The sequence below is a fragment of the Prionailurus bengalensis genome, chromosome D1, assembly GCF_016509475.1.
Source record: "Prionailurus bengalensis isolate Pbe53 chromosome D1, Fcat_Pben_1.1_paternal_pri, whole genome shotgun sequence".
Classification (NCBI taxonomy): Eukaryota; Metazoa; Chordata; class Mammalia; order Carnivora; family Felidae; genus Prionailurus; species Prionailurus bengalensis.
This window is the reverse complement of record NC_057346.1, coordinates 7,201,869-7,224,414: the sequence shown is the minus strand read 5'-3', so window position 1 is coordinate 7,224,414 and position 22,546 is coordinate 7,201,869. Positions and strand designations below refer to the sequence as shown.

The 22,546-nt window shown below is 39.7% G+C and overlaps 1 protein-coding gene across 1 annotated transcript in view; it reads right to left on the bottom strand.

The window, feature by feature from the left end:
* DDX10 (DEAD-box helicase 10) overlaps positions 1-22,546 on the bottom strand; it is a 281,218-nt gene that overhangs the window by 248,221 nt on the left and 10,451 nt on the right. Inside the window, exons 2-8 of the mRNA XM_043579268.1 lie at positions 21,584-21,644; positions 20,461-20,591; positions 18,098-18,256; positions 10,659-10,779; positions 9,845-10,034; positions 5,694-5,820; positions 1,281-1,443 (exon numbers count right to left, since the gene is read on the bottom strand). Of these exons, the coding sequence (XP_043435203.1) occupies positions 1,281-1,443; positions 5,694-5,820; positions 9,845-10,034; positions 10,659-10,779; positions 18,098-18,256; positions 20,461-20,591; positions 21,584-21,644 (952 nt within the window). The remainder of the gene's footprint in view (positions 1-1,280; positions 1,444-5,693; positions 5,821-9,844; positions 10,035-10,658; positions 10,780-18,097; positions 18,257-20,460; positions 20,592-21,583; positions 21,645-22,546) is intronic.

The following is a 22,546-nucleotide window of genomic DNA, read 5'->3' as shown; positions in this document are numbered from 1 at the left end:
GGTTTCCCAATTTAAAGGAAGGAAACTTTACTTTTCTTGCTATTCCCATCTCCATTCAAATTAATGATTCTAAGTCCCTTTTCTCACTTCTGACTACAGAAGTTTTCACTCATTACCAGATATCCTGTTCTCAATTACTTGAAAGAACTACCTTTAGTCATTAGGGGATTTTGCTGTGAGAATTTTAGATCAATTTCCATAATAGAGAAAAGGGCTGATAAGTCAAGGAAGAGGAAGAAAGATCTGGAAAGAAGAGTGTCAGGATGACAAATATGCATGAGGTTTATGGAGCAACCAGCGTGGGTAAGAGCTGGAGATGGAACTTGCAAGAGAGGGAGGGTCTAAGGGAAGAGAGAAATGAACCGGGTTTGAACTGGTAGCAAAGAAGGTATGGGACATCTGCTAGAACATTTGAGAAAACTCATACAGACGATCACAACAGACAATCACACAGCCCAGACAAGGTAAATACAAAATGATGATTTTACCAAAAGTCATGGTATAACAACAATACAAGCCAGAGAGCTTGAAAAACATGTATACTTGGCTACTGCCTCCAGTCACATGTGAGTGAACATATATAATGTCTGAGATACACTTTCAAAAACTCCAAGAAAATCAAGGAGACAGGAAGAAAAAGGGGATCATGGAAAAGATGGTTGTCAAAGCTGGGTAATATACCTGAGGGTACCTTAGATGTATTCTTCATGTATGTTTAAAATCTACCACAGTAATTAACATAAAACAAAGCCACTGAACAATTTAAATTACCACCTACTTACTCTCTTGTCATGTGTTCTGATCTCTACTTCCTGTAATTACTTCCATACCCCATCCCACCACCACAAAGCCACCAGCTATAAAACGGTATCCCAGTGGCTTTCTGAAACTTTAAACACATTAAGTATGCTTTTAAAATAAAAACATTTGGTGAAAAAATGGGATTTCAAATTTTCTTGTTAAGTAAGTTGTAATATTTTATCAAGTTTCCAGTTTTCAAAGAAACATAGAAAGGTGTCTTTACACCTCTAATCCACCTTTGATTCTGTGGGCTGCTCAGGATTCTAGGATTATTACCATAAGCAATAAACACAGAAGGTGAAAATACAACCAAAATTTTCACTGATGTATCCTTAATCATATTGGCTACCAATTTACTTATTTTTCTAAGAAAAAAAAGCCCAATCATTTGAGTGTAACTATACGAATCCCCAAATCCATCCATTTATAAGCAAATTCCATATGCCATGACCACAAAATCTTTTCTTCTAAGTTCTCACCCAGCCCCCTGGCTGCAATGTCAGTAGCAAAGAGGACTGCAGCCTTCTTGCGGACGAATTCATTGTAGACCTCCATCCTTCTCATCTGCTGCTGCCGGCCGTGCAGCGCAAGGATAGAGATCCCAGGACGTAGCCGACAGAACACCCGGTACAGGTACTGGACCTAGGCAGTAACAGAAAAAGGAGTTTGGCACTTCCAGATAACAACAGCAGTCAAGCAAACTCGGGAGATTAACAGCAAACATGCTTTAAGGAGCACAAGTTTCACCAAACAAAAAATGTAGGGCAGAGAAAGGGAAACACAGTCTGGAGTTGTGGTCTTCGAGCACTTTTTGCTCACATTATTTCCTGTAAGAATTTTTTTTTAATATGCTGCCCTTAGGGGCGCCTGGGTGGCTCAGTCGGTTAAGCATTCAACTCTTGACTTTGGCTCAGCTCATGATCTCACACTTTGTGAGTTCGAGCCCGGCATGTCACATCAGGCTCTGGACATTGACATCACAGAGCCTGCTTTGGATGCTGTCTCCCTCTCTCTCTGCCCCTCTCCTGCTCATTATGTCTCTTTCAAAATAAATGAAAATTTTTAAAACTTTGTAAAAAATGCTCCCCTTACATTTCAACTTGACAGCTGACATTTTTTCAAGTGTAATGAGTTGCAAAAAATGTAATTTCTGATATATCATAAATATGGAGAATTTAAAACAAACTTCTTACACACATATCCAGTAGATTCTAAGTAGCAAAGCGATCTGATACCTACGATCATTTTTAAAATATGTAAAGATTACGAAGGCCATGCCTGTGTGAAAGAGGGCCCCTCAACTTTGCTGTGACCCTCAAACTGCTATAAAAAAAATCAAGTCTTTAAATTTTTTTTTTTAAATTTTTTTTTTAAACGTTTATTTATTTTTGGGACAGAGAGAGACAGAGCATGAGCTGGGGAGGGGCAGAGAGAGAGGGAGACACAGAATCAGAAACAGGCTCCAGGCTCTGAGCCATCAGCCCAGAGCCCGATGCGGGGCTCGAACTCGCAGACCGTGAGATCGTGACCTGAGCTGAAGTCGGACGCCCAACCGACTGAGCCACACAGGTGCCCCAAAAATCAAGTCTAAAAAAAAGTGAACACAAAATAAAATCCTCAAGAGAAAGAAATTTTGCATTTCTTCTCCTCCTTGAACTTTCATGGCAATTTCCTGACCCCACGGAATTTTATCTTAATAGTTTTATGCTTCAAAGTCTTTTGATTATCTTATCAATATTTATGACTTTCTACTATAAAACACTGAATATCAGTTTTAATTTCTAATCTCCTGTGGCCATAAAGCTATTAAAAATTCTCAGACTAAGCTATTACTACATTAGTACATAACTGACCAGAACAAGAAATGTTAGAATTTGAAAAAAAACAAAACAAGAAATACTGATAGACACAATAATTTTGTTATACAACACTGGAAGTTATTATAGCTCTTCATAAATGGAAGTAAATGGAGCTGATTATTGGCTCTATTCCTCTTTGGTTTACATATTAATAAATGAATACTACTTGAATGGTAGACTGAGGCAGAGTAAAGCATCATTTTATTCCTATTTTCTCTTTCTAATGTGCACATTAAGAAAATCCCTTCATGAAATTACAGAAAATTGGACTCGAAGGAACGCTTGTGCACTGCTGGTGGGTATGCAGGCTGGTGCAATCGCTGTGGAGAACAGTGTGGAGGTTCCTCAAAAAATTAAAAATAGAACTACCATATGATCCAGTAATTCTACTTCTGGGTATTTATATGAAGAAAACAAAAACACTAACTCCAAAAGATATACGCACCCCTATGTTTACTGCAGCACTGTTTACAATAGCGAAGATAAGGAAGCTGCACAGTGTCCATCCAAAGATGAATGGATAAACACATACACAGACATACACACACACAATGAAATATTACATGGGCATAAAAAATGAAATCTTGACATTTGCCACAACATGGATGGAGCTGGAAGGAACAATACTAAGTGAGATAAGTCAGAGAAAGATTTGTACCACGATTTCACTTAAGTGAAACCTAAAAAACAAGCAAACAAAGACAAAAAACAAAGAAAAAAAACACTCTTAAATACAGAGAACTGGTGGTTACGAGAGGGGAGGTAGGTGAAATAGGTGAAGGGGGATTAAGTACACTTACCATGTAAGCACTGAGTAATATACAGAATTACTGAATCACTATGTCATAAACCTGAAACTAATATAACACTATATGTAAATTACACTGGAATTTAAAAAGTAAATTTAAAAAATAAAATGTAGGGGCACCTACGTGGCTCAGTCAGTTAAACATCCGACTTCAGCTCAGGTCATGATCTCACAGTTTGAGTTCGAGCCCCGTGTCGGGCTCTGTGCAGACAGCTCAGAGCCTAGAGCCTGCTTCATATATTGTATCTCATTCTCTCTCTGCCCCTCCCCCATTTGTGCTCTGTCTCTCAAAAATAAAATAAACGTAAAAAAAAATTTTTTTTTAAAGAAAAAAAGAAAATGTACTAGAAGGAAACTTAACTCTTTTAACTCCTATAAAATAGGTCAAAACCATGACAGATAAAATTTATAACAATCCCATCAGCTATTAAGTCCATTAAGTCTCCTCACAAATTTTGTTAAAAGTTAAGAATGGTTGGTGGGCATCTGGGTGGCTCAGTCAGTTAAGTGTCCGACTCTTGATATCGGCTTAGGTCATGATCTTAAGGTCATGAGATTGAACCCCACATCAGGCACTGCACCGAGCATGGAGCCCGTTTGGGACTCTTTTTCTCACGCTCTCAAAATAAATAAATAAACAACAACAACAACAAAGCAAAGAATGGTAAGGCCAGTGAACTGCAGAACAACTTGGTACCATGTTCTCAGAGCCATTCACTTTCCAAACAGCGAAACCCTTGGTGCTAGGAAGGCTCTAATGGCCTGAGACAATGCACCAGTAAGAGTACAGACAGACGGACTCATGGCTTTGTTCTGCAGGTTTAAAAGGGCCACCATGAGAAGGGGAGAAGGGAAAGGTGAACCTGCGGACGACAGATGCACCCTCAGGCAAACCAATCTCAAAAAAGTACATATGCACCCAGGAAGTGTCAAGTGAGTCCATGAAAACTTGCTGCAGTCTGCATCTCCTGAATCAAAACTGTCCTTGGATTCCTGCTCTTGACAAAACTCAGTGAGGTGGATGACTTCCCAAGATCACTCTGGCTAGAATGTGTGATAACTATAAGGAAGGAAAGTGCGAGAATGAAGAGAGCAGCCAGGATTAGGAGAAAGTCAAGCGTGTCTGAGATTTAGTTTTGGCCTGAGGTGTAATGAGAGGTGGTCGAGCTAATGAGAGTTGCCAATATATTGACTATGAGATGAAGACGTGCGATAATTAAGGATTCAGTCATCTGAGATGGGGAAGAGATGGACGGAAAAGATCTTCAGGATACGAAATCTTAAATCATTTTTCATACTTTAAACTTGAGATACTCAACAGGAAATCTCAAGACACTCAACAGGAAATCTCTAGTATTCAAGTGGATACACAAGTCCGGGGCTCAGGAGAGCGGTCAGAGCTTGAGATGTCAATTCGACAGTTGTTAGAACACAGATGGCACTTAAAACCATGGGACTGAAGAGGTTTCCTAAAAAGAGTATGCACCAAAAAAAGGACAGAGTACAACAGACAGACCACTATTATCTTCCCTGTAAGCTGGAGAGAAACTCACTGGCATATTTATCAGGCTAAGCACTCAAAAAACTATAAACCTAGAATCCACCTACTATATGCCAACAACTATATATCATTAGGTAATCTGAAATATAGAGAAGAAAGGAACATAAAAATCAATCAAGGTCCCTCCCTCTTTAAGGGAAGAGACTAAGTTTCCTTATTTATCACTGAATCCTTTATTCATAACAAATGACTAATGTTAAAGAAATGTGTAACTGAATTAAACACATAAACACTCTAGAAGGAGAGGAGAGAAAACAGCTGATTATAACACAGGGATTGGCAATACTGGAGAGGGACCTCCAGATGTAACATTTGAGCTTAGCCTTAAAGGACATTCAACACTCCCTCAGCATTAGTGTAAAGGGGTGCAGGCAGGGCACTCCAGAGATCACCATGATCAAGGACACCGAGGCATGGAAATAAATGGCACATTCAGGTAAGAATTCCAAGAGGCTGGGAGTCAGATTATAAACACCTGCAGTTCATCCAGTCATTCAATGGTGTGATCTGCCAATATTCACAGATGGACACCACGCTTATTTATCATGTTCCTCACCACATCTAGCACTGTATTTATCAGAATAGAAAAAATTGCTTTTTATCTAACTGAAATTTGCTATTTTAAAAGGGATGATTCAACAAGAATTACTTAATCATTCAGTACCTCTTTACAACTGGAGAAAAATACAATACTTTTCTTCTTCAGGTGGCTTCTCAAAAAGGAATACAACACACTTATTTTTTGCTGCAGCTCGCAAACTATGTAGTTCTGCTCCAAAGTGGCAGGGGTGCTTATGAAAATAAGAGGAGGAAATACGTTAAAAACATGCCACATTGGTTAACTTTGAAATCCAGACCCCACCAAAAAAAAAAAAAATTAGAATAAGAAATGATTAGCAACAGCATGGCTCTCCAACAAATTTCTCATACACACACATATATATACCCCAGAAGAGAACTTCTTAGGAATCAGAACTAGAATTAGATCATCATAATTTTGCAAATCCTAATGAAACCATGGATCTAGAATAATCATCACTGGCTCCTAAAACTTTTAAGATTAAAAAGCTATCCTTCCTGTCATAAAGGTATTGTTTGATTCAGATTCATTCTTTGGCCTGTAGCACTAACAATGAAAGCTGGATTAAATATAAATCAAAAAAAAACCTGAAGGCATCAGAGATCAACCAAGGCAGCTAGGACTTGAGGTGCTAAAAAAGAAAACAGACATGCCCTGAGGTAAGCCCCATATTCATCCCCACCTTCCCCTGAAAGCATCTGTTGATTTGCAAGACAGATAAGAATTGGGAGTAACACCCTGAGGCCTACACACATCAGCCCAAGATCCTTGAGAAGAGGAACCATAAAACACTGAATCTTAAATTCTTCATAGGATCTTCCCATGAAAAGTGGGAGGAACTCCTAAACTCAACACACACACACACACACACATACACACACACACACACATGCATGCACACACACACACACACACACACACACACACACACACAAAGCAAAATGACTGAAAACAAACAAAAAGCAACATCCTGGAAGCTGAGAGCTGAGCAGAGACCCTGGCAGCCTCAGCACTATGAGGTTCAGAACTTGCCAGAGGGGAAGGGCTCTGGAAACACCCAGGGCTTTCAGCTGAGACTTCCAGAGGGCTAGATCTCACAACTCCAGGCAAAACAAAAAGAGAATAACCCCAGAGTCTACAAGCCAGGATAGCCCAGATCAAGGTCATCTGTCCATACCACATCTATCTGCCACAAAAAAAAAACCAAACCATCAGACATGGCTTCACTAAGAACCGAAAACAAGAAAATCTTAAACGATACACAATACCCTCAAAAGAACAGGAAAACCATCGGCTAACTCTGACATCGGCTAATTTTGATACAATAGTAGTTAGAACAGAAATGTATCTTTAAAGAAAAAACCTGCCAAGGGGCGCCTGGGTGGCGCAGTCGGTTAAGCGTCCGACTTCAGCCAGGTCACGATCTCGCGGTCCGGGAGTTCGAGCCCCGTGTCAGGCTCTGGGCTGATGGCTCAGAGCCTGGAGCCTGTTTCCGATTCTGTGTCTCCCTCTCTCTCTGCCCCTCCCCTGTTCATGCTCTGTCTCTCTCTGTCCCAAAAATAAATAAAAACGTTGAAAAAAAAAATTTTTTTAAAAAGAAAAAACCTGCCAAGATATCTTCCAAAAATGAGGAAGAACTAGAGATGTTCTCAGAAAAGTCAAAACAGAATTTTTCCACTAGTAAACCTGAACTAAAAAAAAAAAAAAAAAGTTCTTTTGAACACAAGAAATAAAGAATAACTATTTGGATAAATCTAAATAAATACTGATGTTTCAAAAAGTATTAATAACAGCTTATGGAATTTAAAGTGTGTGAAATTAAAATACTTCACGATGAAGACACAGTGGAAAGGGGTAAAGAAACTTAAAATAATGGGGTAAGGTAAATGTCAATGAACTAAATCCTCCAGTTAGAAAGTAATGATCATACCTGATAATTGCTTGTAAAGTCAAATAAATCTAAAATGTAAGGCTGTATATAATGTAAGGAGTAAATGGCCAGAGAAAGATTCACCATGCAAACACAGACCAAGAGAAATTTACTACAAGGAGACTAATATCAAACTAGACTTCAAGGCAAAAAGTATTAGTAGAGATAAAGAACATTTCATAATGATTAATGACACTAACAGGAAATATAAAATTACTTTTGCATGCAACTAACAACATAAGCTCAGAACAGCCATTTCAATTTTGAAATGCTTCATAATTCACCATAGATTTCAACTTATATTCACTGTAAAACACAGCAAATTACAATGATTCAAAGAGAACGATTTTTTTCTCAAAAAAAAAAAAATCATTAGGAGCGCAATTTCACTGCAACAGCAACATAAAGAAACCACCCTATTATGCCTTTTCTAAGTACATTCTGATATACAACTTCAGAAAGATCTAACTTTTTAAAATTATTTTTCTGGTCCTGCACGATTCTAGAGTAGATATTCTATACTACCTTAAAAATTTTCTTGGCCATGATTTCCCCATGGTGTATTAACCAAGTTAATGGCTAGAGAAGAAACTTCAATAATGATATGAGACAAAATTCACAAAAGTATCTGCCTTCTGTGGTGCTTCAGGTGAACTGGACATTAGAGAGTACTACAGTCATAATCACATAACCTGCAACTGTCAATTGTCTTTGGAGACATGGTTTCTGAAAACCCCATTTCTTCTAAGTGATGCATTTCAAAAATCACTTATAAAATAAACAGTATTTGCATTTGTTTTTTTCTAACTCTGATCTACAGATAATAACCCACTGTTACCTACAGAAATTGGTAACAAGAAATCTATGTACAATTACCTTAAATCATGCAGTTTTTAGATGTTACCTAACGACTGAAAAATGTGTATCTGGTAAAGACACTAAAGAGTTGTGAAAATAGGCAGAAAGCAAACAGCCAAAAAAAAAAAAAAAGAAAGAAAACGAAGAAAATCAAGGGGAGCCTGGGGAGCTCAACTGGTTAAGCGTACGACTCTTGATCTCGGCTCAGGTCATGATCTCAAGGGCTGTGAGATTGAGCCTGTCTTGTTGCACACTGACAGCACAGAGCTTGCCTGGGATTCTCTCTTGCTCTCTCTCTACCCCTTCCCTGCTCTCTCTCTTAAAATAAATAAACTTAAGACAAAGAAGAAAAAGAAAATAAAAAGTGACTCTTTAGATTATTAATTGTACCAAGAATTTCAATAGCTACCTTAATTCAACGTTACAAACAGCAACCACTGTCTACTCCATAGTAAGCTAAGGAGGAGTTAAAGAATCTCTTGCTATGCCACTCCCGAGTTCTTGAGAACCAAGTTCATCCACTGAAAATGCCTGGAAGCATGGAGTCTGGCCTCTTCTAGGGCTTTCTTTAATCCTAAACATTTATTAGCTGAACAACATTAAGGTGGGCCCCAAGGCCAATATTCCCAGTATTTAACAACTTTCTAAGAGGATAATCCACCATTTTCCCCAATCTATTCCTTCTCAGACTAACATTTTATAGTAAGAAATCGAAGATAGAGATAATCCATATGGAGACCTTCAACACATATCTACTTATGTTCACTAGACAACATTTCTGCAAGTCAAGCATGTCCACAATCGACAGTGATTCATACCAAACATACACACACAAACTTCCACTTGTATCAAAATACACTTTGAAACCTACTTCCCCCAACCCATTTCCCACACAGCCATACAACCCCACCACCCCCCATTTTATGCAGGGGTAGTTGTTAACAAACACCTGTTCACATCTTACAGAAAGATATGTGTTCCTCAGACCACATGAGAAATATTGCACTAGAGTATTCCCACATTTAAAGGTCCATCAAATATTTATGGGGCGCCTGGGTGGCGCAGTCGGTTAAGCGTCCAACTTCAGCCAGGTCACGATCTCGCGGTCCCGGAGTTCAAGCCCCACGTCGGGCTCTGGGCTGATGGCTCAGAGCCTGGAGCCTGTTTCCGATTCTGTGTCTCCCTCTCTCTCTGCCCCTCCCCCGTTCATGCTCTGTCTCTCTCTGTCCCAAAAATAAATAAACGTTGAAAAAAAAAAAAAATTAAAGGTCCATCAAATATTTAAATAATTGTAATATATTTTACTATACTTTCCATATTTTATAACACATAAAATGACGTCTAGTTTCCTAAAAAAGGTAGTATTCATTTAAAATACCAAATTCTTATAGTAAAAAGAACACTGATTTTTTTAATTGAATCAAATATGGCTACAAGTAGTACATACCTGTATTTTGCTTTTTCATGAACCCAGACATACTCAGGGTTTTTCAAACTCAAGCGTGCAAGGTCCTTTACAGATTTGGTTTGGGTAGCTGAGAAAAGCAAAGTCTGACGTTTCTTGGGAAGATTTTCAATAATAGCATTCATGGTATCAGCAAAGCCCATATCCAAGATTCTATCTGCTTCATCAAGAACTAAAAAAAGAAAATTCAAGGTGAATTACAACATTTAAAATATACATTAGGCTAAATGCAATGTAGTATTCAGGAATGGATTCTAGAAGAGAAAAAGGGCATTAGCAGAAAAATCGGTGAAATCCAAATAAAAGTCTGGAATTTATACAACGGAACAATGTTAATCTTCATTTTGACGAAATATGTGGTTACATGCCACAGTTATGTAAGATGTCACACTAGGGGAAACTGGGGAAAGGGTATAAAGCAACTCTCTGTACTATCACTGTAACTGTAAATATAGAATTATTCCAAAATAAAGACGTGACTAAAAGTATATATACACACGTTAGGTAATATCACCAGAAGCGGATGTATCTTAAGAGATAAATTCCTAGCAGTGTCAGATAAAGAAGTATCTAATTTCATATACAACTACTTATATTCTTCTGACCATTTTGTTTAAAAAAAAAAAAAGTCTAGTTGTACTCTCCGGGTTTAGAACCCATATGCCAAAAAATTGTTTCAAGTTATTCTCAAATGTTTTATTGAATAAATATTAAGATTAAAAATGCCTAACATTAAAATTGATGAGGCTTCTCTCCTAAGTCTGAGATTGTTTCATTAGAAATTCATTAGACTTACCTAACACTTGGAGATTGGTAGCATGAAAACATATTGTTTCATCCATGTGTTGAAGAAGCCGACCCGGAGTACAAACAAGTATATTTATGTTATTGATCCTCTCAGCTTCATGTTTCAGATCCTGAAAACAGTTGTTTCTTCTGATTACACAGACACATTACTGAGCAGCCCATGTAGCAAAACTATAAAAGCCATCTGCATGTTACTTCTCACAGCAATGTAGATATGCTACAAACAGATAGGATTTCCCCCTTCAATTTCTGCAGCACATCCCAATTTCTGGGCCAAATAAAAGTCCTCAGTGAAGACCTAAAGAGCTCAGAGTGCCTCTAGATTCTTAATTATACCCAGGATTCTGAGGCCAAGAAAAAATTTCCCATGAATGCTCCAAGTCTTCACTTCTCCTTACATCAGCCAGAACCGACTTAAAGTAGAATCGTTGCCATTATTTAAGTCAGAACCCAGAGGCACTCTCTGACACCATTCACACTGCACTTTGTGGACTAGGGCGAGGGAAGCTGAGCTCTCTACACTCTATCTAGAAGGTGTCTCCTTGAATGTTCGTCATTAAAGCTGGGTGACAGGTACGTCAGTACGTGAGGGTTTGGGATGGATGCTACACTTCCTTCATGTATGTTTGCATATGAACCCAAGTATTATCTTCACAGTCTAGAAGAGCCTCCAGCCCAAACAAGCAGTCCAAGTGAACCAGAAGGTAGAGCAGAAACTGAGTAGCTGGTTCCACTATCACCGAAAATCAACATTCCTCAAAACTATCTTCTGCTCCAGAAAGCTGGAGTGACCTTACTCAGGTCATACAAAACTGATTTTTAAAACAAAGACTGTGAGGGTGCCTGGCTGGCTTCAGTCGGTTAAGCGTCCAACTCTTATTTCTGCTTAGGTCATGATCTCGCAGTTCGTGAGTTCGAGCCCCACATCAGGCTCTCCACTAAATGTGCAGAGTCTGCTTGAGATTTTCTCTCTCTTTCTCTCTCTCTCTCTGCCCCTTACCCATGCACACTCTCTCTCTCAAAAATAAACATCTTTAAAAAATAAAAAAATAAAACACAGTAATAAAAGAGAAAAAAAGGGCATTACATATGATAAGTGTATTGATCGAAGAAGACACACATTTGTAAATATTTATGCACCAAACACAGAATCAGTGAAACAAAAAAAATAACAACAGACATAAAGGGAGAAATTGACAGCAATACAATATTAGTAGGAAACTTTAATACCTCACTTACATCAATGGACAGATCATTTGCACAGAAAATCAATGAGGAAACATTGGACTTAAACAATACATTAGACCACATAGACTTAACAGGTACATACAAAACATTTCATCCCAAAATTACAAAACACACATATTTTCCAAGTGTAAAATGGAACATGCTCCAAGACAGATCACATGCTAGGCCACAAAACAAGTCTCAAATTGAAGACTGAAATCATATCAACCATCATAGTGATACAGGCCTACCACAAAAAAAAAAAAAAAAAGAAAGAAAACGGGGGTGGGGAGAGTGCCTGGGTGGCTCAGTTGATTAAGCATCCGACTTCAGCTCAGGTCATGATTTCACAATTTATTTATTTATTTTTTTCTTAATTTTTTTTTTTCAACGTTTATTTATTTTGGGACAGAGAGAGACAGAGCATGAACGGGGGAGGGGCAGAGAGAGAGGGAGACACAGAATCGGAAACAGGCTCCAGGCTCTGAGCCATCAGCCCAGAGCCCGACGCAGGGCTCGAACTCACGGACTGCGAGATCGTGACCTGGCTGAAGTCGGACGCTTAACCGACTGCGCCACTCAGGCGCCCCTATTTATTTATTTTGAGAGAGAGCATGCATGCACGCACAAGTGGGGGTTCAAGCCCTGCATTGGGCTCTGTGCTGACAGCTCAGGGCCTGGGGCCTGCTTCAGATTCTGTCTCCCTCTCTCTGCCCCTCCCCACCTCGCTCACTCGCTCGCTCTCTCTCAAAAATAAACATTAGAAAAAAAAAATTTTTAATACCCAAAATAAACAATGTAAACTTTATATCAACAGGAACCAGAAGAAGAATAAATAAAGCCCAAAGTTCTTGGAAGAAAATAAAGATCAGAGTGGAAATAAATAAAATAGAGTCTACAAAAAAAAAGACAGAAAATATCAACAGAACAAAAACTGGTTCTCTGAAAAGATTTATTTTTGACTGATAAAACTGCTAACCATGCTCATCAAGCAAAAAAAGAGAGAGAAAACTCCCCACCAAAAAAAAAAAAAAAAATCACAAATGAAGTTACAACCAACAACACAGAAATACAAAGAATAATAAGAGACAACTGGAATTACATTACAAGTTGAAAAGTCTAGATAACAATGGATAAACTCCTAGAAACACACAACCTTCCAAGACTGAACCACAAAGAAATAGTCTGAAAAAACTAATTATAAATAATGAAATTGAATCAATAATTTTTTTTGGGGGGTGGGGTGTGCCTGGGTGGCTCAGGCGGTTAAGCAACCCTACTTCGGCTCAGGTCATAATCTCACAGTTCGTGGGTTTGAGCCCCGCATCGGGTTCTGTGCTGACAGCTCAGAGCCTCGAGCCTGCCTCAGATTCTGTGTCTCCCTCTCTCTCTGCCCTTCCCCCACTTGCGCCTTCTCAAAAGTAAACACTAAAATAAATAAAAATAATTTTTTTAAGTTTTTTTTATTTATTTTGAGAGAGAGCATGCATGCACGCACAAGTGGGGAAGAGGCAGAGAGGAGAAAGAGAGAATCCCAAGCAGGCTCTGCACTGTCAGCATGGAGCCCCATATGGGACTCAAACTCCTGAGCCATGGGATCATGACCTGAGCAGAAAAGCCGTGTCAGACACTCAACTGACTGAACCACTCAGGCACTCATGAATAGGTAATTTTGAAACTCTGAAAAATCAAAAGTCCAGGACCAGGCAGCTGCACAGGTGAATTCCAACACTTAAAGAAGAGCTAGTACCTATCTTCCTCAAAATGTTCCCCAAATTGAAGAGGAAGGCACATTCCGAAACTCATTTCCCAAAACCAACATTACCCTGATACCAAACCTGGCAATAACACCATTAAAAAAAAGAAAACCACAGGCTACTATCATCGACAAACACAGATGCAAAAATCCTCAACAAAATGTTAGCAAACCCAGATTTAATGCAATCCCTATCAAAACACCAACAGCAGTTTTGACAGAACCAGAACAAAAAATCCTAAAATTTGTACAGAAGCACAGAAGACCTTGAGCAGCCAAAGCAATCTTGAAAAACAAAAACCAAACTAGAGGTATCACAACTCCAGATTTCAAGTTATACCACAAAGCAGCAGTGATTAAAAAACAGTATGGTACTGGCATAAAAACACACATAGATCAACTGGATAGAACAGAAAACCCAGAAATCAAGCCACAACTATACAGTCAATGAATCTTTGACAACGTAAGAAAGAATATCCGATGGAAAAAAGACAGCCTCTCCAACAAATGCCGTTGGGCAGCCACATGCAAAAGAATGAAACTGGACCACTTTCTTACACCACACACAAAAATAAACTCAAAATCAATTAGAAAATTATTGAAAAGAGCACAGGGAGTTGCAGGAAGCCAAGCTATCCAATCAGCCTGATGGCAGGGCCCAGGCGGTGGACGGATCGGGACTACATGGCGGCCCATCGAAAGTGAAGCTTCTTGTACTCCTGCTTTTATGTAATTTGGCCTCAGCGCTGGTCAGGGCAGCCCCCCTACCAATGAAGTACCTGGGGATTGGTCGGTTGGGGAATTGCCCACCTCAGGCCCTCCGGGAAAAGAACCATCGGGGAAAGAAATTAAATTCCGTAGGGAAATTATACAGCCCTGCATCCAGCCCTTGCCACCCCTATAAAGACTCCTCTACCTAAAGGAAGGACAGCCCCATATATTTCCCAGCCAAGGAGGGGGACAAATGGGTTTGAAATCCCCACTCCGGCAACAAAGGAATGTATCTATGGATACAAGTTACTTCAACCCCTAGGCCCACTTGGCCCCCAGGAGGCATTCCAGATGATAACTGGACCTGGGGGATTAAGGTACAGAATGGTTCATTAGTTCCTAGGTATACATTGTCTCTCCGGGAGCGCATAAGGCCTGGGTTCCCAGGGCCCTCTCGGCTCCCTCCCGGCACCCAGACCAAGGCGAACACTTTTGTTCCTTGTGCTGCAAATGGTCCAAAGGAACAACTAAGAAGTCACGTCCCTGTAAACGTTCTACTTGAGGCGTTGAGAGCTAGATGACCTTGAAAGGGCAGGAAGGAACATTACATGAAAATAACTATGTTGTCCCTTAATGTGTGATTACACAAAGGAACATTTTTAGAATTAGGTAATGCCAGAAGACATAGATGACGCACGCTATAAGAAATTTGCTGACAAATATAATGCCACACTTGCCACGATAAAGCGGCCAGTCTAACACACTGCCGTTGTCTGTGTCCATTTGTTATTTTCGCCAACACCGTTCATCCTTCGGGAACCCCTGGACCTGCTGGGGCTGGACCCTGGCAGGGAGTAATCTCTTGGCATCAGCCATAGCAACATTTTTCTAGAAATGTCAGAGGCAAGAGAAATAAAAGCAAAGATAAATTATGGGGACTACATCAAAATAAAAAGTTTCTTCATTGCGAAAGAAACAATCAACAAAACTAAAAGACAACCTATGAAATGGGAGAAGATGTTTGCAAAAGACTAATTATCCAATAATTTGCAAATTATCTGATAAAACGTTAGAATCCAAAATGTATAAAAACTGATACAACTCAATGCTCAAACAATGAATAATCCAATTAAAAAATGGGCAATTGACATGAATAGGCATTTTCCCAAATAAACAAATGGACAACAGACACATGAAAAGATGCTTAACATCACTGGTTATCAGTGAAATTCAAGTCAAAACGACGATAAGGTATCACCTCACATCTGTCAGAATGGCTAAAATCAACAACACAAGAAACAACAGGTGCTGGTGAGGATGTGGACAAAAGGGGACTCTTTTGCATTGTTGGTTAGAATGCAAACTGGTACAGCCACTCTGGAGAACAATATGGAGGTTCCTCAGAAAATTCAAAATAAAACTACTCTATGATCCAGCAATCATACTACTGGGTTTTTACCCAAAGAATAAAAAAATACTAATTCGAAAAGATTCATGCACCCTGATGTTTATAGCAGCATTATTTCCAATAGCCAAATTATAGGAACAGCCCAGGTGTCCAACGATTACGGAATAGATAAAATAGATTTGGGGCACCTGAGTGGCTCAGTCATTTAAGCGCCCGACTCTTGACCTCGGCTCAGGTCATGATCTAATGGGTCGTGGGATCGAGCCCCACAATGAGTTCTGTGCTGATGGCACAGAGCCTGCTTGTGATTCTCTCTCTCCCTCTCTCTCTCTGCCCCTCCCCCATTCACACTCTTTCTCTCAAAATAAATCAACTTTAAAAAAAAAAGATGTGGTATACATATACAATGGAATATTACCCAGCCATAAAAAAGAATGAAATCTTGCCACTTGCATGACATGGATGGAGCTATATAGTATTATGCTAAAAGAAATAACTCAGTCAGAGAAAAACAAATACCATATGTCACTCATGTGTAATTTAAGAAACAACAAATGAGCAAAGAAAAAAAGAGATAAACCAAGAAACAGACTGTTAACTATAGGGAACTGATAGTTACAAGAGGGAAGGTACATAGGATGATGAGGGAAACAGGGGATGGAGATTAGAGAGTACAACTATTATTATGGAAAAAAAACAATTTAAAAAATATTTGCAAATCAGATCCAACAATACATTTCAAAAACCATACACCACAATCAAGTGGGATTTATTCCACAGATGCAAGAACAGTTCAACATCTGCAAATCAACACAATAGACAACATTAATAAAGGATTAAAATCATATGATCTCAATAGATGCAGGAAAACCATGACAAAATTCATCATCCATTCACAATAAAAACTGTCAACAGGGACGCCTGGATGGCTCAGTTGGTTAAGCATCTGACTTCGGCTCAGGTCATGATCTCACAGTTTGTGAGTTTGAGCCCCACGTCGGGCTCTGTGCTGATAGCTCAGAGCCTGGAGCCTGCTTCAGATTCTGTGTCTCCTCCTCTCTCTGCACCTCCCATGCTCATGCTCTATCTCTTTCTGTCTCTCAATAATAAATCAACATTAAAAAATTAAAAAAAAAAAAAAACTCTCCAATTCGAAGAGTTATGCATCCCTATGTTCACAATAGCATTACAACAGCCAAGACACTGAGAGCAACCCAAATGTCCATCAATAGATGAATGGATAAAGATGTGGTGTGTGTATGTGAGTGTGAGAGACAGAGAGAGAGGAAGAGAGAGAGAGAGAGAAGGGGGGGGGGGGGTGGCTCAGTCAGTTATGCATCTGACCTTGGCTCAGGTCATGATCTCATGGTTCATGAGTTTGAGCCCCATACCAAGCTCTGTGCTGGCAGCTCAGAGACTGGAGCCTGCTTCGGATTCTTTGTCTCCCCTCTCTGCCCCTCCCCAACTGATCACAGTCTCTCTCTCTCAAAAATAAACGTTAAAAAAATGAAAAAATGAAAAAAGAATGAGATCTTGCCATCTCAAACAACATGGCAGACCCAGAGATTATCCTCAGTGAAATCAATCAGAGAAGGACAAATACCGTATGTAATTTCACTTACATGTAGAATCAAAAAACAAAACAAAACAAAACAAAAAAGCAGAAAGAGACCCATAAATACAGAAAACAGATGACTGCCAGAGGGAAGAAGGATGGGCAAAATGGGTGAAAGGGAGTGGGAGATATAGGCTTCCAGTTATGAAATGGATAAGTCATGGGGATGAAAGTCACAGATAGTCAATAGTACTACAATAGCATGTATGCTGACAGATGCTAGCTATACTTGTGGTGAGCACACAAAATGTACAGACTTGTTGAAATGGTATGCTGTAACCTGAAACTAAGACAATTATGTGTTAACTATACTTCAATTAAAAAATTCATTAAAATTTTTTTAAAAATCTTGTAAACCTGTCTTTTTTTCTGCTGCTGACCAAGCAATGTTCTGAATTATTCAATCTCTTAAATATTTTCTTAAAAGGAACTAGCCCACATACTCCAATGGTACCTTTCCCAAGTACAATAACAAATAGAATTATAGGTTATTTAAAGTGTATTAGTGTCAGAGAATCTGATCCACTCAGATACCCTCAAAAAATGGACTTTCTGAACCTTCAAATTTGATAACCAGAACTCTAGATGACAGTCACCACACCAGGAGGCCAGCTTACCTGTTTAGATGAAATCTCCACCTCTTTCCTGTCCACTGCCAACAGTGCCCCAATATACATTATAGAAAAAAGAAGGACAAGACAAAGGACAAACCTTTCCACCAATGATGAGACCAGCCGAAAAGTCATGATTCTTTCCTACTTTTCGGAGAACCTCAAAAGTCTGATAGGCCAGTTCTCTTGTGGGTGATATAATCAGAACCCCCAGCCCGTCTGTTGAGGTCCACTGCAAACGATATAAGGCTTCCAACACCTCAAAAAAGACAGCAAATTATGTTTAGTAAGTCCTTTCAGGAGGCGGCATCTTGATTCCTAAGCCAACCGTGCTCCTCCAAATCAAAGGCACATTCTGAGCAGAAGACACACCAGTCACAAGTTCTTTCCAATCAGCAAAATGAAATTCTTTGCTTTTTTTTTTTCTTTTTCTTCCAGCCACCAGATCCCTCAAGTCATAGAGGGAAGGGAAAATCAGGCCCTGGCAGCTCAGCTGCTGCCAGAGCCCTGCCCAGAGAAGAATGGCAATCGATGAAAGGTATGTACAGCCCACAAACTATTCAAACACATTTTGGAAAAATATCTGTCACCATTTTCTCAACGGAAACCACATTAAAATAAACTTTCATCTGTGTAGTTACTATAATTATATAGTCACTGAATTTTCTAGTTGTGGGCAGACATTGTTAGGAAAAATTGAATTTAAGAGAAAAATAAAAACAACTTTTCAATACTTGGGACAAAAACTCAAATGTGATTTTTCTCAACTTTTTTTTTTTTTTTTTTTTTTTTGGGACAGAGAGAGACAGAGCATGAACGGGGGAGGGGCAGAGAGAGAGAGGGAGACACAGAATCGGAAACAGGCTCCAGGCTCTGAGCCATCAGCCCAGAGCCTGACGCGGGGCTCGAACTCACGGACCGCGAGATCGTGACCTGGCTGAAGTCGGACGCTTAGCCGACTGCGCCACCCAGGCGCCCCTCAAATGTGATTTTTCTAAGCCAATTATTTTGTAGGAATTAAATTATGAGATCGACAGCACAACTGAGATAGAAGTAAAGTCCTACGAATTTTACTGCTCAAAAGGACAGATATCAACGTCCTGGAAAATTTTCAATGAGTCATTCAATCTAAGTGAGCATATTTCAGCTTTATCCTAAACAAGTGGCAAATATAAATGAAACTGGCAGGTTTACAAGCATAAGCGCATGAATAGCCTCCGAGGCCTTTCCGTGGTCCTACAACAGGGTAGAACCATCCAAACCTGCCACCCAGGAACATCCATATCCTTCAGGAATGTAAAGGCTGGTTAAGGTAATTCATTCATTCAAGTTACTGAGCGTCCACCATGTGCAAGGCACTGCGTTAGGATGGAGGGAATATGGTGGAGAACAGGACAGCTGGGGGCCCCTGTCTGATAAAAGTGGCATTCTAGCCAGGGGAATCCAATAGGAAACAACTCTCTCCATAATGATTTGTACCTAGGCAAAGAATGCTTTACAATCATATAACAGAGAGGCACTTAGGTGGTTCAGTTGGTTGGGCATCTGGCTCTTGGTTTCGGCTCAGGTCATGATCTCATGGTTCAGCGCACAGGCTCAAGCCCCACATAGGGCTCCATGCTGACTGTGTGGAGCATGCTTGGGATTCTCTCTCTCCCTCTCTCTCTCTGCCCCTACCCCTGCTCACGCACATGCTCTCTCCCAAAATAAACATTTTTTTTTTTTAGAATAAATAAATAACAGGGTGCCTGGGTGGCTCAGTCAGTTAAGCATCCAACTCCTGATTTCAGCTTGGATCACGATCTTAGGTTCACAGGTTCAGGCCCTGCATCAGGCTCTGCGCTGTCAGTGCAGATTCTCTCTCTCACTCTGTGCCCCTCCCCTGCTTGTGTGCACTCTCTCTCTCTCAAAATAAATAAATAAACATTAAAAAAAGGTTTAGGGGGGCGCCTGGGTGGCGCAGTCAGTTAAGCGTCCGACTTCAGCCAGGTCACGATCTTGCGGTCCGTGAGTTCGAGCCCCGCGTCGGGCTCTGGGCTGATGGCTCGGAGCCTGGAGCCTGTTTCCGATTCTGTGTCTCCCTCTCTCTCTGCCCCTCCCCCGTTCATGCTCTGTCTCTCTCTGTCCCCAAAATAAATAAAACGTTGAAAAAAAAAAAATTTTAAAAAAAAGGTTTAGGGGCACCGAGGTGCCTCAGTCAGTTGAACATCCAACTTTGATCATGATCAGGTCATGATCTCACGGTCTGTGGGTTCAAGGTCTGCACTGGGCTCTGTGCTGACAGCTCAGAGCCTGGAGCCTGCTTCAAAACTGTGTCTCCCTGTCTCTCTCCCCCTCCTCTACTCACACTCTGTCTCTCTCTCTTTCAAAAACAAACATTTTTTTTTTAATTAATAAATAAGAAAATAAGTAAAATAAAATCATGTAATACAGGACCTGACCCAGTATGAATAAACTACTTACTGGAACAAGGAAAGCCAAAGTCTTGCCAGATCCTGTCTTGGCAGCTCCAAGAACATCTTTCCCTTGCAAAGCCAATCCAATAGTCTGCTTCTGTATCTCAGTTACCAAACGGTACTGGGCTTCTTGCAAACCTGCCGTGTAGAAGGGAGGAAAGTGATACTGTAGAAAACTCCTACAAAACAGTAGTACGGACTGAACGGTGCCCCCTAAAATTCCTACATCGAAGCCTAACACCCAGTACCTTTGACTGTGACCGTATTCAGAAAGAGGCCCTTGGGGGTGCCTGGATGGCTTAGTCGGTTAAGCGTCCAACTTTGTTCAGGTCATGATCTTGCAGTTTTGGAGTTCCAACCCTCATGTCAGGCTCTGTGCTGACAGCTCAGAGCCTGGAGCCTGCTTCAGATTCTGTCTTCCTCTCTCTCTGCCCCTCCCCTGCTCATGCTGTCTCTCTGTCTCAAAAATAAACACTAAAAAAAAAAAAAAAAAAAAAAAAGAGGGCCTTTGAAGCGATGATTAAGTTCAAATGAGCCTTGAGCTGATGTGACTGGTGTCCCTACAAGGGGAAATCTGGACACAAAAGAGATACCAATGGTATGACTGTCCAGAGGAACAACCACATGAAGATGCACAAGAGAGTCGTCATCTGCAAGCCAAGGAGAGAGTTCTGGAACAATCCCTTCCACGATGGCTCTCAAAGGAAACTAAACCTGCCAACAACTCCATCTTTGGACTTCCGGCCTCCATAACTGTGAGAATATTAATTTCTTCTAAGCCCCCCAGTCTATGGGATTTTGTTCTGGTGGCCCTGACACACTAATATAAAAGACATCACTTTTGTTTTCTTGCTCATTTTAACTAACATAATTAGATTTTATTTTAATTCCTGACAGGCTATGGCATCTTGTTTTTTCACTACTGCTCTTTAACCAGTCCAGAAAGGAGATGAGAATGACACATCAGTAAAACTCAAATGAATTAATATTGTTTCCTGGTGTTAAAGGTTCAAGATATCAAAATTATTTGCCAAAACGATCTTTTTCAGGTTAAATACTCTAAATATTTTTCTGTTTATAAAAAACATCAAGAAATCCAACAACATGTCCCAAGATTACCATCCTCCTACCTTTTAATGTTTTTTTGGACAAAGGGAAATCTGAAAATCTTGTAATTTCATTTACATTTATCTGAAAAAAGAACAAGGAGACTGTTCAGCTAAGGTAAAATAACATACTATATAATTCATTTGTCTTACAACAAAACCATTTTTTGTCTACATTGTGCCGTCCAGCTAATTCTTGGTACTACAGGATTGAATTCAATCATCACTACTAATTAAAAACCAATGTTTCTTCTAGAAGGAAATACACCATAAGGAAGTTATCATGAATCAAAAATATAAACTTGTAACAATTTAAATTGGTTTAAAAATAAAAAACTCCTCATTCATTCAACACACACACACACACACACACACAACCATCACCACCACCACCCTCCTTCACCTCTAAGAATATGGTAGGTCAACAGCACATCAATTTTAGGAAGAAACTTTACCTTCAGACCATCCTTCAAGGAATATCAGTTTAAGAAATAAGGAGCAAAGGGACTCTACGCCACAGAGCACAATGAGAATATTTCTACTTACACGCTTTGGAGAAATGATTGAACTTAATTGGAGAAATGTATCTTGTTGTCACAAACCTTTTCAAGTTTTAACCATAAGTCAATGGCATGCAAAATCCAACCAGACAACTCCTCATTCGGGGGTATAGTAAAGGAGGGGGCATTATTTAACAATAACCAGAGGAAATGTCTCTGTCATGCTTTGAAGCCACAATAAGTAACATTTTGCCCTTTAACTTTACATTATCTAAATGTTCATTACTGATGTTCTTCATTAGCATAAACCCAATTTTCTGAATTTCATTTCGGTTACTCAGGAGAATTATTTTATTACAGATGCTGAAAGCAGGAACTCCTGTTCAGATCTGGGAATACGCTGCCAAATTATTCATGATTCACAAAAGGGAAAAGTTGCATTTGTAAGGTTCATTTATTTAAATTATACTCCAGGCAGTAAAGGGAT